Source organism: Siniperca chuatsi, linkage group LG4 (assembly GCF_020085105.1).
Source record: "Siniperca chuatsi isolate FFG_IHB_CAS linkage group LG4, ASM2008510v1, whole genome shotgun sequence".
Classification (NCBI taxonomy): Eukaryota; Metazoa; Chordata; class Actinopteri; order Centrarchiformes; family Sinipercidae; genus Siniperca; species Siniperca chuatsi.
Genome location: NC_058045.1, coordinates 17,593,994 through 17,620,916, shown reverse-complemented (window position 1 = coordinate 17,620,916; position 26,923 = coordinate 17,593,994). Strand labels below are relative to the sequence as shown.

The 26,923-nt window shown below is 40.4% G+C and overlaps 1 protein-coding gene across 4 annotated transcripts in view; it reads right to left on the bottom strand.

The window, feature by feature from the left end:
* Positions 1-442: 442 nt before the first annotated feature.
* Positions 443-26,923, bottom strand: part of trim44 (tripartite motif containing 44) — a 45,570-nt gene continuing 19,089 nt past the window's right edge. For 3 of the 4 annotated variants that reach the window (XM_044192311.1, XM_044192313.1, XM_044192312.1), the window contains one exon: positions 443-1,505. In XM_044192311.1, the coding sequence (XP_044048246.1) occupies positions 1,421-1,505 (85 nt within the window). In that variant the 3' untranslated portion in view covers positions 443-1,420. The remainder of the gene's footprint in view (positions 1,506-26,923) is intronic. The other variant, XR_006377607.1, reaches the window with a different exon arrangement.

Here is a 26,923-nt window from a genome sequence, read left to right as displayed (position 1 = left end):
AAAAACGAGCAGCGGAGAGACAAAGGCTTTCTGATTGAGGCTGCAAGTTGATGAAAGTGGGTTCTGGCTTGTCTGGGCCTGTAGGCATGAAACCAGTCTGTATTTAAATGCATCTGTGGAGAAGAAGAGACCCTAAAGAGCTCTCCTGCTCCATCAACCCCCTTTTTGTTCCCAAACCACCAATTCCCAGTCCTATCTGGATGGGTTGCTGCTTTGAATTTTGATGAAGGAAAACTAGAAATCCTCCCCTTCCTGAAATAACCTCTCTACAGCACTTCATCTCTCCTCCTGTCTCCATCCATCGTCACATGCCTGTAAGGTTTTCTGATAATAGCGTCTTGGAAGACTGATGGTTTTCAGGTGTTTGTAGTGTTTTGTGAGAAACAAATAATGCAGGGATTGTTCCTAAAGTGAAAATATGAATGTCATCTTCAACATCCAATCTAAGAAACAGGCTATTTATTTATAGATTTAAGACAAAAATAGACAAATAAAAACAATAGGAAATGTCAGACTCCTGTCTGTTGTTACACTAGAATAAAGAATGAGCTGTTGGAATCATTTCAATAGGCTGCTGACAAACCATCATTTCCCTTGGGTGGGTATGCAACTTTCAGTGCATCTTAGTGCAGTGCTACAGTAGTGAAGTCATGTTGTTGTCAAACATGCCCCACATATTACAGGTGACACCGCTTTCCATTTTGAATTTAAGGCAACAGAATCAATCAAATTAAAAACAAACTGCTGATACAGACAGAATGACAGAAAGTACAAGAGAAAACATTATAAAACAAAAGCTAGAGAAACAGTTTTTTTTTTACAATCAAAATATAACACCCAGACACCCACATCACCTTTGTAACATATTCTCTTGACGACGTAAGGCATTGTGGCATCAGACAAATGTTCCCTTTCTATGTCTGAGAGTGTCCAGAATGTTTGTCAAAACGACAGAACCAAAATGATATTGTGAATAAATGAAGTGTGAAGCGCACCGTGTCACAGAACTTCCCATTTCTGACATCTATAGGGCTTAACAGATGCTCCGCTCGGCTGCCTAGCAAGGCTCCTCTCTGACTCAGCCAGGCTCACCAGTAAGCCAAAGATCTGACTGGCTGTGGAAATTGAGCCTGATGGTAATTGATTGCACATAACTTGCTTGCTTCAATTAAAGAAAGTTAGTAGCTAGTGAGGAATTAAAAAAGTTTGAGAGCAGAAAAGACGTGGCCATCCATATTTGTCACAGCAGCCTTCTCCAAGGTCAGTTCACTGCCAGCAGGCACCGGGAGGGGAGGGAAGCAGGTTAAAAGGGAGACGGCTGACAGAGAGAGGGCCAGCCTGACAGCTCAACAGGGCTAACGGCTGGCTGAAGCAGACATTGAAGGACAGGTGGATGTAGAAGGAGTCTGGTCTGCTGGTATCAGGGGGCGTGGTCCATGGATGGTCCAGAATCATTGTCTTCATAGTCCCGTGGGTCCATGGGGTTTGCCCTCGGCTCTGGTAGCCTGGGAAAAAAGTATGCAGAACAGAGCAGAGACAAATTAGATGATTATAAGTCCTCCAACTCTTCTCTTCTTCTCTCTTTCACAAACACCTGCGTGCAACCACACAAACACACACCCCACCCGCACACACCCTCCACCATGCACACATATTATGGAAATATAATAAACCTTTGTGAAATGTAATCAGCTTCAATCAAGCTACGCCTTAAGTAGAAATCATCCATTCCGTCAGTTTTATATTAGCAGCTCTGTGGTGACAGAGACAAAGTGATAGCTAAATTACAGGGACCTGTAGCAATGCGAGCCTGGCTGATAGATTCAATTTCACTGGCGACAGTCTACACTAATCATATGCTCTAATTGGACAATATCGTAAGGGTGATAGAGCACTGCTCCTCCCTGAGAAACAACTCTCTGAAACTTGTCACATTTCACCCTCCATCCTTCTTATTATGATTTTTCCCTTGCATCTACCACATCCATTTTCGAAAGACTATAGGTCAGCATGTTTTTCTAAGCACACACTTACTGTATGGGCTGCTGTTTAATTCAGAGATTCAATGCACTTTAGAGCTATGTCATCTAATTTCACCACTCAAATGTTTCTTTTATGACCTTGGACAGTTTGCATTTATATTTGTGAATTAACTCTCATCTATCAGAGCAAGAATCAACGAATAAGAGATTATTCCACCCAAATCTCCGATGTCACACTGATGTATAGTTTTATAGGGCGTAAACTGGAGTAGAAGTGAAGTTAACTGTTATGGCAGCTTGCCTGTGTGCATTTTTCTGATATAACAGTTGTACAGTATATTCATTCAATGTAATGTGGATGCAACACAAAATATTTCAAACATTTTCCAGTTTAATGTTTGCTATTTTTCTATTACCAACAAACAAATATAAATGGGTAAAAGCAAAGGTCTTCAATTCCAGCATGAGTATGTCCAGTATTTAAAAATAATAAGTCACTGCCATCAAATGAGATAAAGGACTGCCTTTCAAGCCACAATGTGGAACCGCTGACACGCTGCTTTAAGTTTAGTGTATTTGTGGCATATCGAGTATTTTATGTATTCGCTTGTAGCTATGTGTTATTTTATAAATAGTATATGCCTTCCTTCTATTTAATGCATTTCCGATTTGAGTAAAAGGCACAAGAGCAACTGTGGGTATATAAGGTGTGGACTTGCGCTGCGTTCTTCAGTTGGCAGCTACACCCAAAGAGTAAAGCTACTGAAGACCAGCCAAATCATTGTGGGTTTTTTTCTTAGATGCATTCTTTTATTCATGGATGAAAGAGTTTTCAGTGTTGTTTAGCTTCACTGAGCCTAGGCTAAATCTTTACCCTGCTTTACCATACAGGCTTTACCTCCTTCACTAGGTTTGTGGACAGAAAGCAGTTTCCCAACACCAAGTTCGACTGAAGAAAGATTATACTTACCAAAAATGTGAGCACACCCATGCTTATAATTTGGTAATCTATTATGCAATATCGGAATTAACAGTTGTCGTGTTGTCCAGGATAAAGATTTTCTGTATAGAAAATCTTTAAACAAGCAGCTAATTCATAAATTCTACATAAACTGTCTAGTAACTTTGTGTCTAGTAATATTCTGTGGTCTCTATCTCCTATCACTCTGTCAAGGACACATTTCCATCCATCTCTGCTTCTCTCCCTCACTTGCTTCAACACTGTTCCACCTCCGCTGCCTCTGTTTCCCTGACCGTGCTGCATGCAGCGTAATCTTTTAGAAAAAATCTACACGTCAGTTAATAGGCAGCGCCGCTCCCTGAGTATTCCTGTCTGACATACTTCTGTTGGCAGAAACAAAGAGCTGCTTCCTTTCCCTTCCTGCACCTCCTCCAGGAGCACATCATCCCAACTCAAACTCACAACAGTGCATCTCGTCAGAGAGCCTGCCACAAATATGTGCACACATGAGTGCATGCTAGAACACGTGTGTACACATAAAACATTTAGATGAACTGTTGGCCTTTCAAAACGAAATGGATTAACTCCAAAATACTTTGTGGGCAAGTCATACACAACACTTTTAGGTTTTAACAAAGCAGCCACAATATGCATACACACACACACACACACACACACACACACACACCTTGGCTTCAAGCGCCAACCTACTGACTGCCAAAATAAATTATGTTGGACAGCGCGTATACACACATATACAGGGTTAGTTGCTGTAGTTATACCATCTCTCTTAAGTATACGTCTGAGACATTAATTATTCAAAAGTGCTGTTCACGTTCATATCCTTGACAAAGTTACCACTTGTACTTTCTCTTCCACATATTAAAATTGTCTACAGCATCACACAGGCTGTTCACTCTTTATTGTCAGCACAGCACACAAAGGTTTGCATTGAGCCAAGCCCACGCTCTCACACAGCTCCCTCCTGTCTGAGACGGTGGTTGGGGTAAACCGTTGGCAGACTTATTTGTGTAAGGCAATTTCATCATGCATCTCCAGTCAACCAAAACAGTCACCCTACTCTTTGTAAAAAAAAAAAAAAAAAAAAAGGGAAAGAAAAGAAAACACAACGTAATTACAGATATATTTATATAGCACAAAGTGAGGCCTCCACTATGGAGGCAAATGAACTATTTATATTCAAACGGTCCTAGCTAAGCCTTAGGACACATGGATGTAATAACTTATTTATTCCACCCGCAGGAAAAGGCCATTACTTGAGAAAAAGAGAGAGAAAGAGAGAGAATGGCAGCGAATAGAATGGGTGGTAGAGAGAAAAGACAGAGTGGAGCTTCAACATGCAACAAAATGTCAGTGGGTGGGTGATAAATTCCCTACAATTTAAAGCCCTTGCATTCTTCTGTTTTTCTCTCTGTTCATCCTCCCTGGCCTAAGTAAAAGATCACTTTGCTGTGTGTGTGTGTGCGTCTTGATGACTGGGTTCTTTCCGTCCATGACTTATTCATAAGCTTTAATGCAGTTGATGTATTATTGATCAGGACTGATCATTGCCTCCTTCCCCTTGGTGTGACCATGGCCTGTGGACAGCGAGCTGAAGGCTGGGAGGCCTGCTACAGAGCTCACTGTCTGGGCTTCAGTGAAACATACCGGCTGTGCTCCTAGGTGATGGATGAACAACAGCCTTGGTGTGTAGAAATTTGGAACATTGTGTGTGTGTGTGTGTGTGTGTGTGTGTGTGTGTGTGAGTGAGTGAGTGAGAGAGAGAGATAAGAGTTTCGATAGGGCTGATAGACTGGAGCAAAGCTAATCTTACTAATGTCTTCTCTCTGAAAAGTTTCTCCAATAGCCCTAAAATGAAGCCATCACTCATGGGAGAAAACCTCTGGCTCCCCAAGTGGAAAACAGAGGGAGGGAGTGTGCATGATGCTGCCTAGACTTTGACTTTTGTCTCTCTCATTCGGTTCCTGTTTTGGTCTCAACCCTGTGGAGCTATCTGGGAGATAGAAGAGGGAGGGGTCCTTGCCCTGATTAAGTTTGAATTCCCTGCTCTTGGCAGAGAAGCTGCAGGACTCCTAAGTCATCATCCGGAAACACTCCCATCATGCTGTGGCAGCCTTGCCAGCTTGATCCAGCCTCATTGCCATATGAATAATCATATTGCAGTGGCTTGGATATGCTGAATGGGTTTGAGGTGTGTGTGTAAAAAGATAGAGAGAGAGAAAAGGGAGGCGGTGAAGAGCAAATTGGAGGTTGCTGATAGGGGAGCAAGGTTCTTCTTGATTAAGCAAAGAGGTTGAATGAGAATAAGGTTGTGTACATAGCGCTGGTGGCAATCATCCTCAGGGGAAAATAACTATTGCCATTTGCATTTCCAAACAGTGGTGATGCCATCTAAGCGTACTCCATCACATAAGTTGGCGGAGCCCATTTCTCAAGCCCTGGAGGCCTATGAGGTTTGGTCTAATGAGAGAGGATCCTTAATGATTATTGATATAGCCCACGAGGACAGACTCTTACCCTTACTCTCCAGTGAAGCAGTGTACTCTGCCACTACTTAATGAAGTAAATCTTGTCGCTCCTGCAGGATGATTTAACACTACAAACAGCTTTGCGACAAGAGATGACTGTGATATGGAAAAATAGATCAAATAAAGGAGTAAAAGGGGGAAAGAAAGGAGTATAGAGCATTAATGACGTGAGGAAGGGAGGGAATGTAAAAAAAACAGGTATTGATTTGTGGATGGCAATTTCATGTAAAAAAAAAAAAGAAAAGACATACTGTAGGCTATTTGGAGTAATGTACCTCCCCCTGCGCTAATGCTCTGTTGGATCTAATTGTCCATTGTCCTGGAAAGGTTTACATCTTTCTCTCTCTCATGCCATTTTATCTGCCAACATCCCCTCTTCTCCCTATGGATTTATGTTCGTTTCTTTCATCTGATAGCCCTGTATAAGGGTGTGTAATTTAGAAATAGCCCCTGCACACACCTTTCATTAAGAGCACCCCCTGTGATCTTCCCAACACTTTGCACGGCGATGATCCTACCAGCGAGAATTTGAGATATGGATGTATCCTAATGAGGAGAAATGTGAAGAAAAAACCGAGGAGGGCAAAAGACTGACATGGAGAGGTGGAGGAAGACTTAAGGAAGGAAATGTACTGGAGCTTCAGGAAGGTGAAGATCAGAGAACAAAGGGAGGAGAGCCAGAGCGTTGGCAGGAAGTGATTGGAGCTTGTTGCTGAGGCTCAGAAACAAGAAAGGGTGAGGTGATGTGTAAGTGTGGAAGCCACGACTAATACATTTTTCAGGAGTTTCTATTAAAGTTCCACTGTCACAGGTTACTCAGGCCACGGTCTGATAAGGCGCTTTTGTCTCATGCTCTAACACAAAGAGCACTTGCAGGCACTGCCAGGAACACAATCATCAACAGTCTTTTTGATGTGCAGCTCTAAGTTTAAGAACTTGCAATTTATAAAATTAGGTGCAGCTACTTCACCTGAGGTAACAGAAGAAGACAATGTAGGGGTGCACTTTAGCAACTGGTATATGAAAATCAACATTTTAAACAGCTGATTACGCTTTCCTTCCTGGTCTGTGTTGGGTCTGTATCTCTTGTATGTATGTATGTATGTATATTATATATATATATACTGTATGTGTCCATTCATACATACAAACATACATACAGTATATACATAACATGTGACTTGAATATGATGTTTTCTATCTGTTTTTTACTATATACTATTGTGTTTCAAAAGGTGTTACACCTAAATGCCAATACATTGGAGCATTCTAATTATAGCTTATGACAGTATGGCTTTTTTTAAACAGCACTGACTCCTTACCTCATAATTCATGTTTATTTAAACTCTATTACAAAGATTAAAAGGTGTCCTCAGTTAACAAAACACTGAAAGTGTCATTCATACAGGCATCTTATCTTGTTTAGACTACTATAGCTCTTTATTCTCTATACTGGTTAAAAAAAAAGAGAGAAAGATCTTGTATCACTTATTCAAAATGCAGCTGCTCAGGTTTTCACTGCGACAAAGAAACAAAAGCACTTTGCCCTGAGTCTTTGGTCACTTCCTGTAACTGTTATTTTTACTACTGACTATTTTAAAATTAAAGTGATTACTTTCAAAGCATGACTGCGTCTGCCCCATACTATATCCCTGACCTTTTGACTACATATGAGTTACACAGACTGTGATCTTTAGATGAGACCTGTCTGATTTTTACAAAGCAGATTGAAGACGAAAGGTAACTGTGATCTGCACTGAAGGCTTTGAGACTTCAGAATAACACACGTGAAGAGAGGTGGTTAGAGAGGTCAGTAAAATGTTCCAAGTAACTTCTATAATACCTTTTTAATGCTTGTTTATTATGTGAATTGTAAGTGATTTCTTTGTCTTTCAATTGATGACGTTCACTTAATCATATTCCTTTTATCCAGTCCTGTTTTATTTGTATTTTAAAATCTTCTGGATAATACACCATCTTCCTCTGGTAACAGAGTGTTTGTGATATCATGGCAGAAAGAGAAAACCTCAGCGAGTGTGACAGCAGTTATAGAGGAGCGAGGACTCTATTAAGATTATGTGTTGAGAGGTTACTACCAGCTCTGCAGGTGTTGGGAGGTTTATGGCAGAAAGGATGACTCACAGCTTGGATTTTATGACTGTTTCACTGTTTTGCTTTTAAGCCACTGACACATTGGATCTATATTCGACACACGTTTGATTAACTGATGCACAGGAATATACTGAAATGCATAAATATGCCTTTCAATTGGATTATGTGACAGTAAATGTCACATGATGACACACAGGTGACATGCTGTGGGAGGCTGGATGGAGGACACTGCCTAAAAAATCATGAGCAAATGATAGTATGTATAGTTTTTGTCTGCCATAAAAACATTAACCAACCACAATATCAGTTTTGGTTTGGTTTGCTCAGATTTATGTTTAAATGTACATCTTGATAAGTCTGGGGTTTACGCACAGCACAAAATACACCAACTAGAAGGCTGTTCAGAAACTTTCCCCTTTAAGCAAATATTAAAACCTTGTCTAATGTTCTCTGATGCAGTAATACACACACACACATACTCTGCAAAGCAGACACGTAGGGATTCATGATGTTTGTGATTTGCCTTGAGACAAAGAAAACAAACACAACACTGTTCTTCCTCCATGAGATGGGAAAATAATCTACACGGATGTCAAAACTCTGTGGGCATTTTAATGATAAATCCGTAAAATTTCTTTATAGCCCGCATCTGTGCAGCAACCCCTGTTGAGCCACAGTCACAGCAGTATTGGCTATGTTTACATAGTGATTTATTGGGCTGAGGAGATTCTTTTCCCCAGGAAATTTAACTGTCTACACTCATGATATCCAGACTGACCACAGAAAACTGATGATTGCACTGAAAAAAAAATACTGTTATAATTTCAAATCTAAAATGACAGTCTGATCAAGCTAACAAGTGTTCTCTTTTATCTCCTCAATTATGAAGAAAACACAGTTCTTTTTGTAATTACCTTTTACTTTGGGTGAAAGTCTTCAAATATGCACAAATGTACAATTTATACCTGCATTTACATTAAATGAATTATTGACTGTATCTTAACGCCTGAAGATCAGTGGAAGAGAGTAAATCAAACTGCCTGACCAAAGAGAGAGCCTACCATCATATGATACATGTTTTGAGCCGACTGAATAATTGCTACAAACAGTGACAGTCTGCCTCTTTCAGAGTCACTGGTCTATTCATACTGTTCACTGGGATTGTCTTCCCCCAAACAATGCAACACCCTGTGGTGTTTCCATGCTGTTCCAAAGACTTAATCAGTTCACGGAGGAAGTGAAGAGACAAGGCACAACAACAGGCAATGCATCATAGTACAGGGGACAGGGAGAGTTAGGGGCTGTTTAATATGACCCTTTGTATGCACCACAGCTTATTCATCAGAGAAAAATAGGAGAGGCAAGGATAAATCCATCTCATCATCCACCAGATGTGTTGCCTTAAGTATACGCCATTCAAACTCATCTTCATGCATGCCGTTATTTTAAAATGTACATCAGGAAGTGTGGGGTGTACCACTCCAGCCTAGGATTGCATGCAGTCAACTCACTACATGATGCATGTATTATTCTGATGATTCCTTCTCCTGCATACAGACTGTGAACAGTGAGGCGGAAAGGTCAGTGAAGCGGAATAAAATAGTGTGCTGATGCTTAGCCAATCAGAATAATCACACAGGTTTGTCTGTGCTGCAGCAGGTGTGAGGAGTTGGATGAATACCGTTATCCCTCCATGAACTAATTTCTCGCTCACTTTGACACAGGTACCTTCGGTTAATCATACAGAGAAATTAATGCAGAGCCTTTCAGATAAGAGCATTAAACCACTGTAAAGACTCAATCTTACATTGGCTCATTTAGTGATTTTACAATGTCTGTGGCCACAGGGGCAATTGAGGAATTAATTGAGGAGAACTGCAGCAATCCCATCCATGTAGCCCACAAAAACAGAACTGCTCATTAGTGTAAATGTGAAATTAAAACTGACCTGAACATAAAGACACTTGCTTTAGGTATGTGACTCTTTGTGGACCATCGTGTGGGGAAAATACACCATAATACTTCCTTTAAGGCCCCTCTTCACAGAGATGCAATCTGACAATCAAAAATGATCCTGAAGAAAAGCACACCCCCATCTAGGGACATGACTGTGCCATCCAATTTTCCAGAGCCATTATACTCTTGGTCACAAATTAGATAGCAATGAATGACGTTAAGAAGATCCCTTAGAGGAAATCAAGGAGGAGATAATGGAATCACCTTAATGGTTCCCCACTGTATAACAAAGAGAGAGGGGAGAGAGGACAGACATGTTGGATATAGTCTGCTAACAAGAGGTTTGAACTTCTGGAGGTTATACTGTGTCATTTTCTGGTATTATTCATTTGACATGCTTACAAATACACAGCTATTCATTTTTAAAACACAGTAAAACTCAGACCCATAAAGAAACAGGTTAAATTACTCACTGTGGTCTACAGTCAATGTTACTGTTAGGTGTTTCACTGTAAGAGCGACATCATGGCTACTACAGATGTAATAGGATGCCCTGTGTTAAAAGCTTAGTTAAAATACTGGTTGTTGCAGGTTCAGCACTGTTCTACAACACTGCCCAATACTTAACTGATGGTTTAATAGCTGAAATAAACTGCAACAAAAAACATTTGCAAAAAAAGAAAACGAAAATCTAATTTCTTAAGTGCCTGTCATCCCTTTGCAGTAACACAAAGTACCTGAGCTAAAGCATAATTACACACTCAGTTACATGTTGCACCTCTGGCCACATGCCAATCAGTGACATTAAAGCAGCTACTACTGTATATTTAGCCTTTCATCACCACTACAGTAACCTATCCAGAGAGCCAGGGTGATTATTCAGTTTTGTGAAAGCATCAGGCAGAGATGATTCTAGAGCTGCTCTGGCTGATGTATTGATAATGCGGCTCTTTTTTTCTTGAGAAATGGGCGGCATATGCACATTAAATTGAATCAGAGAGTGATCGTATAATAATGGAGCTGGGGAGGGGACTGAAAGATCAGTGACAGAAAGACCACGGAGTAAAAGTAAATCAATGGTAGGACTGCTGCGGTGTGTGGGTTCAGAGACAGCCTGAGTAAAACCAAATGCATCAATGATTGTTGTAAAGGCTCAGCCTAGTGCGTTAGATGTGCTGTTCAAATTAATATTAAAAATTGCCAATTGTAATGATGCGGTCAGCACGGGTCACAAGATCTGAGATAAACTCTGTAATTTCCTTCCAGGAATTGTGAGTAGGCTCCAGGGGTACAACATAGAACAGCAATGTAGAAAGGCAGACAGTTTGTGTTAGGCGAGGGTGGAGAGGAGAACATTAAAAGCACCTCAAATGATGAGAAGCGAATGTTAGTTCTGGGATGAAAGGAGTAATTGGAGTCATAAATTAGTGCAACACCGCCACCTTTTTTGTTGGCACGGATGATATGGGAGTATAGAAAATTAGTGATGCTTCAGCCAAAGGCAATGCATTATCTGTAGATAACTAGGTTTCACAGAGTCCAAAAATATTAAAACTGTGTTCGAGGATTAGATCATTAATAAAAAGCGCTTTGAAGCCTAATGATCTAATGTTAATAAAGCCAATTTTGAGGTGGTGCAACCTTTACTGTTGGTTTCTGTTTGGATAGGATTTTCTCTTTTGGATCGGGGTAGGGATGTAAAATACTTCATTACCTTTATTTATAGAAAGGCAATTTGGAACAAAATTTATGTCATAAGAGAGTCCATGCCCATTTAATGGACCTGCAGCATTGGGCCCACGAGGTAACCACTCCTTTGTAGTAATATTATTGGGTGGGGGGTGGGGGGACTGACTGTCTCAGTTGCAGGAAGCAGCAGTGTATATTTTTAACCACTGCATGGTTTTTCAGCGTATTTCTTCAATATCACTAAGCAATTGCTGCGTCAGCGCAGATGTGTTTATTTGTGCTTTAGAACGTAACCACTGTGAAACAATCAGAAAATAACATTTTAGTTCTCTGATTCACCGGCTTTCTCCTAACAGCACTCCCTCTCATTATTAAACCTATAGGTCGCTCGACCACAGCTGTCTCTCTCTCAAACAATGGACGCTTCGTGGTATTTTTCAGCATAGACTGCAAGCCAGACATAGGCGTCGAAGCTGGGTACATGAAATAAATCAAGCGAGGACGCAACTGGGAGAATATCATAGTTTGGTCAATGAACTGGTTTACTGACTCAGCATGTGAAGCAGCCCAGCCATGACAAAGGGCACACACTTGACCTTGTGTTCTACTATGGTTTCTGTGTGAATGATGTGAATTTGATTGATTTTGCCATCTCTGACCATAATGCAGTGCTCTTCCAGGTTCCACTCAATTCTCCTGACCCCAAACCCACCACACTGATTCGCTCCCGCCCCCTGAATTCACTCTCTGTTCTTCGCTTCTGTCAAGATTTTACTGCCTCAAATACATTTTTTAATACCAGTGAACAACTTGGCCTCTCCGTAGAGGAGCTTGTCAGTGTTTTTAACAGCTCTTGCACAAACATTCTAGATTCTATAGCTCCAATCAGATTAAAAAAGTTGAAACCTGAAAAATGAAGAATTAAGAAACATAAAGAGACAATGCAGGAAGGCAGCACGATAAAAGGATAAACACAGTGCCTTCCTTGATTCTCTAAAAAAAACTAATGTCCACTTATCAATGTAAAATCAAAGAAGCAAGAAACACCTATTTTTCAGACATGATCACTAGACTGGGTCACAATCCCAGAATCCTTTTTAAAACTATAAATTCTGTCACTGGTCCTCTGCCTAGCCAGCCAGTTGAATCCACTCCAGAGAAATGTGAGGAACTTCTTAATTACTTTTATAATAAAATAGTTGAGATTCTGCAGCATTTTAACACTGATCTCAGAGAGCTTGATGTTGACTCTTGCTCACCGTCAACATTAAACCACTCCAATGAAATCTCTCTGTCATCCTTGGAACGCACTGTTGCACTTTCAAAATCACCCACCTGCCCTTCAAACTGCATTCCTACTTGGTTTTTAAAAGCTGTATTTTCAGATGGTTGGTCCATACCTTTTAGCTATTATTAACTGCCCTGTGTCTACTGATATTTTCTCCTCCAATTTCAAGCATCCCTATGTTTTAAGTAATTTTAGAGCTGCCATGTTTATTAAAGATTTTAGAAAAAAAATCACTCAACTGATATGAATAACAATCAAATCTTTGAAAATTTTCAATCAGCTCCCTACACAGCCCTGAGACTGCTCTGGTCAAAGTCACCAATGACCTACTGCTTGCAGCCGACACTGGCTTGTACATTTTAATTCTCCTTGACCTTAGCTCAGCCTTAGCTCAGCTGTGATGTGACCAATCTGGATTGGTTAATGTTCATAGTCCTTAGAGATGCCTCTTCTTGTGCTCCTCTATTTTGTGGGGTCCCCTAAAGATCTATTTTGGGTCCCCTCCTGTTTATCATATAGTAAATGTACTGTACTTGTATAGTCTTCCGATCACGCTTCACACACTACACATTCACCCCATTCACATACATTCACTGAATGTATCATCACTTCCTTTACAGTGAATGCACAGCCCTCGAGAACAATTTGGGGTTCACTTCAACATGTGGGCTGAGGGAAGCCAGGATCGAACCGCTAACCTTCCGATTGGTGGATGACCTGCTCTACCACCAAGCCACAGCCGCCTGTGCATGCTTAAAGACGTGCTTGTCAGAAGTCCATCACTGGATATGTAATAATTTTCTGCATTTGAATGCACACCGAAATGTTGCTTGTTAGTCCAACTAGTTTCACATCGCTTTTTACAGATTTTTCCATTAACTTTGATGGCAGCACAATTTCTTAGACCCATACAGTGGAAGAATCTAGGAATAGTATTCAACCCCTCTCTTACATTTGAGCCACACATCAAGTATATAACACAAACTGCCTTCTTCCACCTTCGTAAAATAGCACAAATATGCCCCATTTTTTAAAAATCAAAATCAGATGCTGAAATCCTTGTACATGCCTTCATAACATCTAGAATAGACTACTGTAATGCACTTTTCTGTGGCCTATCTAAGACAGCAACAAAAGGTCTCCAATTGACACCAAAAGATCCTCAAAAGATCTAAGAAGTTGGATCATATTACACCAGTACTGATGTCTCTGCATTGGCATTCACGCAAAAGCTGATTTCAAAATCATCCTTCTTACCTATAAGGCTTTAAATAGACTGGCTCCCTCATATATCTCCAGCCCTATTTATCCATATATTCCATCACTTCCTTTACATTCCCTTGATGCCGGTTACCTAAATATTTCTCAATTTAATAAGAACTATTTTGGCAGTCGAACCTTGCACACCGAGCTCCACTTCTCTGGAATAATCTATCACTGCAAGCTCTGTTGATAACTTCAAATCCAGGCTGAAAACATGTTTTTTTCTGTTCATTATGATCTCTCCTAATTTCATCGACTGTTTTTCCTCCTTGACAAAGTAGCTACCCCAACCTACCCCAAATCATACATGACAAAAACGTTGCTTACCACAGCTATGCAGACAGACTCAGATTTCCTCTTTCTATGACTATGGTCCCTTAAGACTCACTCTACCAATGCTTAGAGCAAGTAAATAGCTGGATGCAACTAAATGTCCTTCAATCAAAAAATAGTATGTCATTCTAATGCATTTCATTGCCTATGTAAATCACTTTGAATGGCCTCTGTGTTTGAAATGTGCTATATAAATAAAGCTGCCTTGCTTTTGTCAGACAGGTTTTCTAAGACTGCTAATATTAGGCCTACTGAGCCCATATATATCTCAGACAAAGCTAGATTGATCTTGCTTCATTATACAGGTCCCAGGTCTGGGGATAGAGCAAAACCTCCTTTTCTTGCATGTTTTTAAAAACAGCAACTTTAAATGCAGACTATGTCTTTGGCTTAAATTGAAAATTCTGTAGTGTCTAATACTTGTTTGAAGTTTGAATCTCAAGCCCACAAGAGTGAGAAAGGGAGAGAAAAACACATTGGAGAGATAAACTTTTATCTGTCCTTTGGAAAGCACACAGCATCAGCTTAAAGGTAATGAATAGTGAGCACCTATGCTGTCCCCACTCTGCCTTCTACTTAAGACTTCTTACATTCTTCCTTCCCTACCTTCTTTTGTGACTTCAACTAGGCTGTAATTGTATTTCTTGGTCCAGTCTCTGTCCTTCATTATGTCCTGTATCTACTTTTCAACTGTTTTTTTCTTCCTATCTCTCCCACGGTCGTGATGCCTTCCCCTCTCTGCCCTGTCATCTCCATAGGCACCATTGATCCAGGGTTACTGAAGTTTGTCCTTCTGAGCCTGATCTGCACAGTCAGTCATGTGACCACTGAGCTGGCTCTGTTCCAGGGTCAGACAGCCATTATGAAGACTGACTGGTCACAGCAGCGCCCACACACTTGGCAGGCTAGCAGAGATGCCCCCAGTTGCCTCTTTCAAACAACCCCCTTCTCTGCAGCAACAGCAGAAAGCCGGCACCACCTTAATCAGTGAACTGCCCAGGTGCCCGGACGAGCTGTCCAGGAATCTAGATTGCATTGGAGACATTTTAAAATTAAAAGCCTGTTTACACCACACTTGGAGCAATGATACTGACTCCTCCTCTGTCTGCATTCCTATCCTGCATCCTCTATCAGAGACGGAGGGATGTCAGAGGCACATATGGCCAGAGAAGAGGAGGATAGAAAAAGAAAAAGAGAGAAAAAATTGTGTGTCTATGAGACAGAGAAAAACAGAGTTGGAGAACAGACTGGCTATTAGGCAAAGCCTTCTGTCACATGAAAACTCCCCCTCCCCGTCATCCAAGCCCTCAGTGTGAAGGACACCCAGACAGAAAGCCCAGAAAACCTGGACTCCAGACTGTCACAACTCTCATCTCGCCTGATAAAAGTCTCATATGCCTCGTCCATCCCTCCCTGCTTTTTCCTCTGCAGAATGTTAAACACACTGTGGAACAAAGGACTCCCCTCAGGGTGCAGCACAAAGATCTTCCTCTTGCAACGAACAAAAAGATTAACAGTTATGATCTCTACCACAAAACCGACTTTCAAGAAAAGTTCTAAATGCAAATTTTGCATATATATCTGCCGTCTGATGTATAAGCATCAGATGGCACTGCACAAACACAGACTAGTTTGAGTTTTATTCGTCTGGGAAATTTGTTATGTTCCTGCAAAAGCAGCATAGTTAGATGCAGCATTGCAACACAGTAAAATACAGCCATGTGGCTTGACAGCTCCCCAGTGCTGCCTGACTAATAAACTTTTATGTGTACTAATGCATCCTGTGAAACATCAGTCATAAAAGCCTGCCTTCTCCTAGGGGTGACATGCCCCTATCAGATATTTCATCATCAGGGAACTGGAAGCAATTTCATTGTTTTGTTTTTTTTTTAACTTGAGAGGCATGTCCATCCTTGGGAAATTGATCTTAATCTGTAATCACAGGTGAATACAAGACAGAATTTCTATTTGTCAAAATCGAAATTCACAAAATTCACAAAAATCAGAAGCAACGATATTTATAAACAACCAGTGAGCAGCTGTCTGGTTCAAAAGGGAAACTCAGACGTGCAAACGGGACCCCCATCAGAAAAAGCATTACATTTTTCATTCACATCCCTCCCTTCATAGAACAACGCTGGATTAAGGTGATTTTGTAAAGTGCATGCTAAATCTCCCATTACAATCTTGAGATAGTTAAATCCCAACCATCTCCTCGTTCCTCTCTAGCCAATACTATAAATCTACATGGTGACAGGGCTTGTCGTGAAGCTGCTGAATTAAACATGCCACCCTTAGCTCACTTCTCCTTCCCCTCACTGGGAGAATAACACAGGAGCACAGGGACAGACCGTGGACTGGAAGAGGGAAGAGTGCCCTGACAACTGCCCCACTGAGCCGTCAGACACGTGCTGTGACATTGTTGCTGTGTCCAACTGTGGAAGGGAGATGTTTGCCAATGTGTGTGTGTGTGTGTGTGTGTGTGTGTGTGTGTGTGTGTGTGTGTGAGAGTGTCTGTGTTGACAGTTCATACCTACGGCCAAAGGTTTGATAAAGCACTGATTCATTGCTCCTTGGTTCAGCCTGTCACTATCATCCTCCTACATCTCCACCAAGCTGAAATCAGACCTGTAATTCCACCTGAAGGCTAACTCACTGTGATGACTGCATATGTGTGTGTGTGTGGTTAAAGGGAACATAGTAGGTGAGACAGTGTGAGGCAGGCATCTTTGTGTGAAAGCCTCTTCCTGTCTGTGCGGAGAGACAGTTGCCTTGTTCTTTCCATCTTTCCACTAATTACCCTCACTGTGCAAGTGTGTGTATGAGTGTGCGTGTGTGTCGTGTCTATGTGTGGTTTTAGAATGAATAATGAATGTTTATACACAGTGTGACATCTTTGGAGGGCTTTTACCCGTGTGTGCGGGAGCATTGCATGCATGACAGGGTGGAAGGCAAAGTTTCAACAGATCCAGTATGACAACCTGCCTTGTGGATAGAACACAAGAGTGGAAGTATGTGTGTGTGTGTGTGTGTGTGTGTGTGTGTGAGTGAGTGAGAGAGAGGAAATGGCAGAGAGAATATGCAAAGAGTTTCCAGAGAACCTATTTTTCTTGTTTGTAAATGGGTATAATTCCCTGACAAGATACAAGACAGCAGAAGAGGGAGCTCTAATTGCCTAGTCCACTTCCTGTACAGTATGTCATTTCTGCCTTACCCAAGCCAAATAATGTTATTCTCAAATGTAAACAAAACCCACAAGCACCGGCAGATTGCCTACAGACATTGACATTTGCTGATCATAACAGTCCAGCTGTTAGATGTTCAGATCAGATAAGCTGTTCAAAAGTACCCAATGAAAGCTTGCCAGTGACTGTATAGAGTGTTTACATGACAATATGTCTGAAAACAAAGATCTCCAATCATGCTAGTGCTATAATTATTTTTAGCCATGCTAGTGGCATGGCTCTAGAGATGGCAAAGTCCATCTGTCTGTCCACCACTTTGGCCCAGACTGAAATATCACATGAACTATTGGATAAATTGCCATGGTGTCCAGACGATGAACCCCAATGACACTGGTGATGCCCTGACTTTTTCACTAATGCCACCATGAGCCTGACATTTGTGGTTTTGAGTGAAATGTCTTGAACAACTATTTGATGGATTGCAATGAAATCTGGTACAGACATTCATGAGCCCCTTATGATGAGTTGTCATAATTAATTGTCATGACCTTTTCTCTAGATTTTCCAATCCTTTGGTTTTATGACAAAATACCTGCAAAACTAATGGCATCCCAATCAGTCTCAACAGCATGTTGTGTTTGGTGTAAATTAGCAAATGTTAGCATGCTAACATGCTTAATTAAAATGGTGAACATGGGAAACATTATACCTGCTAAACATGAGCATGTTAGCATTCTGATTTTAGCATTTAGCTTAAAACACAGCTGTGCCTAAGTGCAGCCTCCCAGAGCTAAATTCAAGCATTTAAAATACGTCTATTTCTATTTTACAATACTCCTATTTTACAATTGTGTGTTACTGCCATTATTTAACATATATCATGCTTTACAGTCTGACAGCAAAAATCCAATAGACATGGCACGTGACTTACTATAAAACATTGCTCATTAATCACAGAATCTGAACTAGAATGTCATTTCATCACTGCTGCAGCAGAGCTCCATCTTGCCAGATGTGCTTTGACATGTAATGGAGATGAAGACAAAATCACAACATCTGCACTTTCAATGTAACGATCCAGCTCCCCTTCAGTCTGCCAGCTCTCTTCCTCACTGCACTTCCTTAATCACTTTCCTCTCACTTCTTTTTGTCTTGTCACTTTCTTCTTTTCAAATAATTGCACATGTGCATAAATACACACCGACACCCACACACTACCACATACATAAAACACACACGCACTCACACCAGTGAGTATCTGTTTTCAGAGGGGGAAAGTGAGCTGTAATTAACACATTTGGAGTTATTTTTTAATTTCCTAATTCCTCACAGCCTCCCTCTTAAGAGAACACACAAACCGCAGAGGCTTCTATAACAATGTGATTATTAGATGGGACAGCTAAAGAAGTCTGATTGGGTAATTTAATGAGCAGGTGCAGGGAAAAAGAATTAACAAGACAGGCTGGGAGAAAAGAGTACAACACAGAAATGCTGCTCTGTATTCATAAATAACGAAGAAGATAATAACACATCAACACATTTTACAATGCGACATAAACATGACATGCTTAGCCTAAATTTACTGTCACAGAGACAGTTAAGGACCTGAAAAAATGAGAATGGTTTCTCAGTCTAAGTGACTCTGTATGATGTTCAACACTGGGCTACATATTAGATAGCACAAGGTTATCAGGAAGGGTATTTGTTGAGTCAGATATAACAAAATATGGACCACTGGAAGAGATAAAATGCTTGTACAAGGAAGCTTGGTGAAGTTTACCATCAGAGACTAACCTATTGTTGCTGTCATTCTGAAATATTATTTTTTCTTTCATTTTCCATGCCTTTCCCTTCTGTATTTCCCAACCTGCCCAGAAAGCTTACTGTAGTTTTGCCGTTTATACCTACCCTTTTTTCCACCTCTTCCCTCTTCAGCAGTCACCCCACATCTTCCTTGGTGGAGCTGAAATACATCTCTACAGGCTACACCTTATGCTCATATCTTCCCAGCCTGGTTATGCCATACCCATACTCTTTTTCATTTCCAGAATTCACCAATACAAACACTATTCCTTTATCACTTTCTTTCATAGCACCATTTTGTTCCTTGCATGTCTTTAGTACTGGGCAGCTTAAAATGATGTTAACATACAAATGCCTTCTATTTTAACTTGCACAATGTCCCTCTGGATACAAGCATCAGCCTGATATGTAAAATATTAAATTGCAAAGGTCCTCAACCCACTACTTTTTGTTAAATGAAATCTAATTCATACTTTAAGGCAAAGTTCAACAAATATGAATATTTAAAGAGTTCTGTGGTGCTCCTTGTTAAATTGTTAAGTCCCCCTCTCTCTTACCAGCTTTTCAATGTCAGCAGAATCAAAGTGACAATCCTTCCTTTTCTCAAGGTATAAAGTCACTATGCCGACACTGATCTCTGAAGAAAAGCACGTCAGTGCAACAAACACACGAGCACACTTACACACACACACACACACACACAGAATACAATATAAGTGCGAGTACAAACACACCTTTGCACACATACAACAAAAACAGCAACAGAAAGGCAAGGGAAGGTGTGTGGGAGAGAGATGTATTTTACACACATGGATTAACAATCCATTATTCATAGGCACTACGGGCTCAGAGCATCAACACAAACGCAGCAGGAACCTGATTCTGCCGCACTATAGCCTTGGGTGCATGGACACTTACTGCCGACTTTTTGCTTTCTGGGATCACAGACAACACACACAGCACTCGCCAGAGCTCTCGTATCTATCTACACAGCAGATCAATAGTAGAGGCACTCTTAAAGCTCTGGTCAAAGCTCTATACACTGTGTCCCCGGCCCTCACAGGCCTATACTGTACGAAATCAACAACTAAAAAAATCCAGTAGCAGTGTCACTACAGCTCTGGTGAAATTCAAAATCCTGAAGTAGGCTACATCAAACTTATCAGGTGGCAATCCCCACTGCAGTCAAATCCGATATCAAAAGAATCAGTTTCTGTTTGAAAATACATTCATACCTGTCATGTCTGTTTTACAAAAATACATTCCAACTGTCTGGTTTCTTTTGCATTTTGACAGGCACTATACAGTCCTGATTCATTCTTGCCAGTTTTACAGGATATTCAATTAGACAGCTTTCATTTCCCAACTTGCTCTTTGAACCATTGTACTGCACTGGAGGGTTTGGATGGAATCTGGAGGCTCTCACATGCACAAGTGAAATAGATTTGTGGTGCTAAAGCAACCCCAACTCTAAATCCGAGGCGTTTTTTTGTAGGTAAATTACCTCATTTGTATTCAGGAAAATTTCAGGAGAAACAAATAACTGCCATTAGTCATCACAAAAGACAAAGCTAACAGAAGCACACACACACACACACTTTTCTCCCTTTAACACCTCTGCACACCCTCTCCCTACGTTTCCAAAAACTGTTTGATGTGAGTCATGCTAGTGCCAACAATATCCGTGTGCCCACACACACAAATGCACATTCACACACAAACACAAATGAATGACATTTAAAAAACTGGAGGAACATTGCACATGTGGCATGAATTATGCATGCTTATAGTCTCTTGTCATCTAAATGCATGTCTCTGTATTTGTCAGTTTGGTTTGTGTGTGCTTTGCATTCATTAGGGACCTTAGATCCACCCCTGTGGAATAGTGATGGCAGAGAGAGAGAGAGAGAGAGAGAGAGAGAGAGAGAGAGAGAGAGAGAGAGAGAGAGAGAGAGAGAGAGAGAGAGAGAGAGAGAGAGAGAGAGAGAATGAAGAGGTTTTAGTACATTCATAACAAGAAGCTGGGACTTACACACACACACACACACACACACACACAGAATGGTATAAAGGCAAGAGGGCCTGTAGTGGCTCCTTTTGTAGGAGGCAATGTAAATTTTTCATTAGAGGAAATGCAGCTCCCTCCCTCTATGCCTTCATCTCTGGGGCTCTGTCCTGTGTCCTCTGGCCATGCTCCACTGACACCTCCCTGCTTCACGCAACCCATCTATTTGACCCAGTGAAGGGCAAGCAGCTAAGACAGACAGATAAGACTGTGTCCCAAAGTGCCTGCTTCACATCCCTGTCAGCCCCTTTTCCTTGGTTTGTGTGTTCATGTGAATGTACACCATGACTGAGGGAGGTGTACAACCTTCACACAGTGAGCGATTTGCCCTGTTGCTCTCCTCTGTCACCGAGCACGCAATGATGGCAGATTACAAGTAAAATTCCTAACGGAGAGTTTTGAGGTATAGGACAGGAAATGTACACAACTCATTTAAAAAATGATCTGTTATATGTTTAAGACAAGTTACTTAAGCAGTTATTTATGACAGTTGGTCATAGTGAAGGATTTCTGGATGATGGACACAACAAATTTCCATTCAATAATCAGGTGGTGATGTGGGATGTAGCTAACAAGTGCCACTACGTTAAATTCACATATTTTACCAGGAAGCTGTTTGTTAAAAACAGCCAGATTGGTGAAGGTGAACTGTGCAAGAGTAACAATAAAGTAGGTACATAATAACTGATCAATTGTAACTAGGTAGAAGATCATTAATAACATCTCAAGTTATCCTTAGATTTACACACTATACATTATCACATGCATTACAAAGAAAATAAGATTATATATACTATGTCAGTCAGAGAGAGTCTTCAAAACCAAAATACAAAGTGAAGAAAGTGTAGAGCACATAACTTATGCATAGGTGTAAATTAATGTAGTGAGTGATGGAGCAATGAATGGGGGTCCTCGCATTTGTAATTAAAAGTGCTACGCTCCCCAGCAGGCTTTACCGTTTTAGTGTGATAACACTGTGTGATTTATATGCTCAGAAGGCCTCCATTGCTCATGCTAAGCAAACTTGCCACATGTCGAAAATCTTTAACCTCTTGTAATTCAGATGGTTTTTCCGCTTATAGATTTACTGATCATGAAGTGGATGAAGTTTGACTAAAGCTGAGCTCAAAAACAAACCATGTCTGAAGTTATTGAGTTTTATGGTGTTTTTTGTTTAGGAGATCAGATACAGTTACTGCCAAAGCTTCCACTTCCACCTATTCTATTTCCTTCATTTGTTATGTATGCATGTAGCGTTTTTTATTTTAAATTTTTTTTAAACCATTCTCCCAGATACCTTGTATCATTTTCTCTTTCTTCCTTTGGGGTGACATGTTTTTAACAGTAAGCCCTGGGGTTTAACAGACTTGGAGTCTTATTTCTTCCCTCTTCTGTTTAATAATTTCTATCTATTTCTATAAAATAAACCTCATACAGACAAACAGGCAGATTTTCAAAAGAATATCAAGCAGAATCTGTGTGCAAAGTGAGTGAGCGTGATACGCACACACAGACGTGTCCGTTACAATCCACATGTTCTCCACTCTATTTATTATCTATTTATTATTTCATAACTCTGTCTCATGCATTTATCCAGTAGTTTGACTTATGATGATGATGATGAACTATTACAATTATATAATTATAAAATTCTTTGTTCTTGCACCATTTTGCACCACCAAAAGAGGATGCATGGATTGCTTGTCATAAAGAGCTTTTTTACCCATATAAGAATAAAATAATCTGCACTTCCTAAAAAGTACAGACAGAGTGCTAATGGGTGCAAGAAAAGCGCATGGCACAAATGGAGAAAGTTGCGTCAAGTAAGGTTTTACTATTGTGGATGAGTGTTCATGCATTTCTTGCAAATCTGTTTGAATAGAAAAAAAAAGTTATACCATGATGACTGAACTGATAAGAGAAACTAACCAATCGATGACAGCTAACAAGTGCTGAACAGTTATTTTTTTGTTTTCTCAGGAAAAGTCTCTTTAAGGCTTTTCATTTTCATTGCTATTCTTTATATGCTAAAAATGACAGGACACAAAAACACAAGGGAAGGCTCACAGTGGGATGCAAAGAAAACAGCCAGTTGCATCTCCGACAAGACCTTCCTTAAAAATGACACTGCTACCAAAAATACTGTAAATAATGTTAAGCTATAACAACACTGTTAACTGCATTTATGTAAATAACTCAAATTTCCCCGAGTAGTGACAGAGAAAAAGCCAAAACATAGGGGACAGTCAGGGTTTAATGTTTTGACTGTTCCTATGATACTGAACACTAGCATTTAGAGCTATAGTTCAGAAATGCAGCTCCCATGACAGACAGCTATAAACCCAATTTAGCTATGTCCACAAGGCTAATATTTCAACATTTGTGTTGGAACAAGCATTCATTTGAGTGTGTCTTGCAGTTGTGTAACATTATGATGTACAACAACCAAACAATGGCTTATTTTATATACTATTGGGAAGGGTCAGAATAATGAGCAACTTTAATTCTGATAACTAGCTACCTGCTGCAACGTTAGCCACATTTAGCAAATAAGCAAATAACTTTACAAGGTAACTGCACATACAGTCACAATGTTGCAAAGCAAATGAGCTTCTGTTAGCTAGAATTTTACAAAAATGTCACTTTTTCTTTTTTTTCTTTTAGAGAGCAGTGCATCAGACAGCCAATGCACCAACTATGCAGACATTAGCTCTAGCTAGCTAATATCACGCACCAACTGCTGAAGAGAATAATTTACTGAGTGTATCTGTAACATAATAAATGTGGTGTATATATTGCATATTTGTGAGGCAAACACATCTCTGTCACAACTGTTAGCATGTTAACATATTAGTCACATTGTTAGTTCCTTATTGACAATTATATTTTAAAAAACTGAGGGAAAACACACACCTATTCCAGTGACGTGCTGGCTCGCAGGCAGTTAATTTCAACTTAAAAAGGTTGATGTTTTGGCAAAGGCTGAATACGGCAAACCAAAACATTGATCTTTAAAAGTTGAAATCGATGCATCATAATGAGTTATGAGTGGGAAACAATTATACAACGATAGCGACAGCCAACCCCGGATGGTGGCTTGATTAAGTGTCAGGGAAGAACTGCTATAGGTTTTAATGTTTGCACGAGTATATCACTCAAAAGACAATCTGAGGTGATCTGTATTGGCTGAGTTGGTGAGTCAGAGAACAATAACTGACTTTGGACCATAATTGATTGCTACTCCTATTGTTAAAATCATACATAGATAAGGATGAAAAACACTGCTCCTTTGAGGAGTGCCCCAATGACTCCTTCTAGGTGGCCAGACATCCAGAACTCCCAAGCTAAAAACTATTAGTAGTAGAAACCAAAAGACAGAGAAATACTTCTACATGTCTACTAAAAATAAATCTTCCAAAGTCCCAACAGAACAGCAAATTTAAGTCTAACGATTGGAATTCCTTAGTGTACATGTCTTTTTCTCTCATTGACTGTCTCACTGTCTTTGTATCTCTCTCTCTCTTAAGCATGCATCTCAGGAGACAACATAAAAGTGGCTTTCTGGAATTAAAGCGTTACTGCAGCAATAAGCCCTTTCTCCCTAGCCTTCTTTTGTGTGTGTGTGTGTGTGTGTGTGTGTGTGGGTGTGTGTGTGAAGACAGTCACAGAAACTCTCTTTTCCTCTATTGATCAGTGGCATGGTGACTCCTGATGTACCACGGCCCTATATGATCACTGAGGGATCAGACAGTAAAATGTGAAAGCAAATGGGTGGTGTGTGAGGGCTTCCAGAAAGAAAGTAGGTATGTGTAGGCTATGAGAGAAAAATAGAATGTAGTTATGAATTGCTATATCTAATTATATCTCCTCAAACCAAATTTACATACCAGTCACTAAATGTCATAACACACCATAAGATACTAGCATAACCTATACGCTGATACCTTTGGACACATTATTACATGCATGTATACACACCCATACATACACAAACATGATTTATAAAGAGATTTCAACAACTAGATTAGATTTAGATGATGAATATTGTTTTCATTTGCCTATTAGGTGCATTCATAGATACAAATACACACAAACACATGCACACAAGACAAACACATGCAAAACACATGTACAAAAGGCACAAGGTAGGGACAGGGGTTGCAAGGGAGGTGAGGGGGCTAAAGCTGAGGAATGCAAATGAAATTGAGAAGTGAAAAGGTTGGGCTGAGGGGAGTAAAGCAAGATTTATATTCAGAGGAGGACAAATCTTGGCAGGCATGGAGTACCTATGTTAAGAGGTTTGGGGAGAGGCGGGGGATCGTATTGATGAGGAAGTCTTGGAAAGATGCGTGTGGGTGCAGGATTGTGGTCCTGTGGGGATGCTCTGTTTACAGCAGCGATATGGGGCTCAGACAGCGGATTAGTGTTTCTGCTCCATAATCAATTTGCTGTCTGGATCCCATTGCACATAACCCTAAACATCCACTCCTTGCTCGATCCTGCAAAATCTCTCTCCTTCTTTCTCCCTCCACCAATTTCACTTCATCTCTTTTTCACCTGTTCATCCTTAGTTTATTTCACCTTCAAACCTTAAGATGTCCAATCTCTATCGCTCAATCACTATAATAAACTCGCACATGAAGCTGTCCAGAATTCACTGTTATCATTTAATTTTTTTGTACTAACCTCTCCAAAACTTCCCTTCTCCTTGTATTTCTCTCCAAAATGTGTGTCATTTACCACTAGCCACAGTAGATTCTGCACCCACTGCATTTTTGGGCAATATGGGGTACTTTGGGAGTAATTATATCACGGAATGTGTGTGTGTGTGTGTGTGTGTGTGTGTGTGTGTGTGTGTGTGTGACTGTAGAGATGTAGAGGTTAACCTTGACCAAGGACAAACTATTAACTCCATCTCACCCTTGGGTCCTAGCTTGCTGCCATCTGCTCCAGTGCTTAGTGGTCATAATACTGGCTGACCAATCAATAACATATTACATGTTTACACCGTGTGCCAGCCATGGTCATGACTTTCTTTGCTTTTTAAGGCAAGGCACATTACACTCCAGAGAGGAAATACAGTACATTTCCCACAAGCTGGCAGCGCTGTGAGATCAATAGTACAAAGTGAAATTAAAAATGTAATTTCTGTTTGCAAAAAAACAGTTGTTTTGTCATGTTGTCCATCAAAAGTGTATTTTGTGGCACATAGAACTATTTTCGTATTCGACCTTCATTTTAAATACAGTCTCACAGAAAATAAGGTTCTTTTCTCTGAGGACAGATGTGCTGGCATTTGCTGAAGGTGTCTGTGTATGTGTGTATATGTGTGTGTCTGTGTCTGTAGAGGGGAGGAGTACTTTGAGATGAAAGCCCAGAGAGACAGCAAGGAGGGGAGGCAGAGACAGCAGGTGGTGCTAGGAGCGCTCCTGCTCTGGGTGAAGGAGGCAGAGAGGTTTTTGTGTCAACAGATCAATAAGTGTGAGAGTGGGAAGAGGACTATCCATTTCAGATTGTCTGACACAGACAGAGATAAAGCTGAAAGATGTAGTCTATGCAACAACAACAAAAAAAAGACACAAACAAACTGTAAAAGCAGCTGAAAAATTATATGGCTGCATCTGTCCAATCCAGTTTCTCACCCTCCCTTACACATAAAAGCAGGCACACATAATCAGCTTTGGAATTGTAGAAATGTAAATACTATGCTGTATAAGAGGGCGAGACTTGGCCCCAT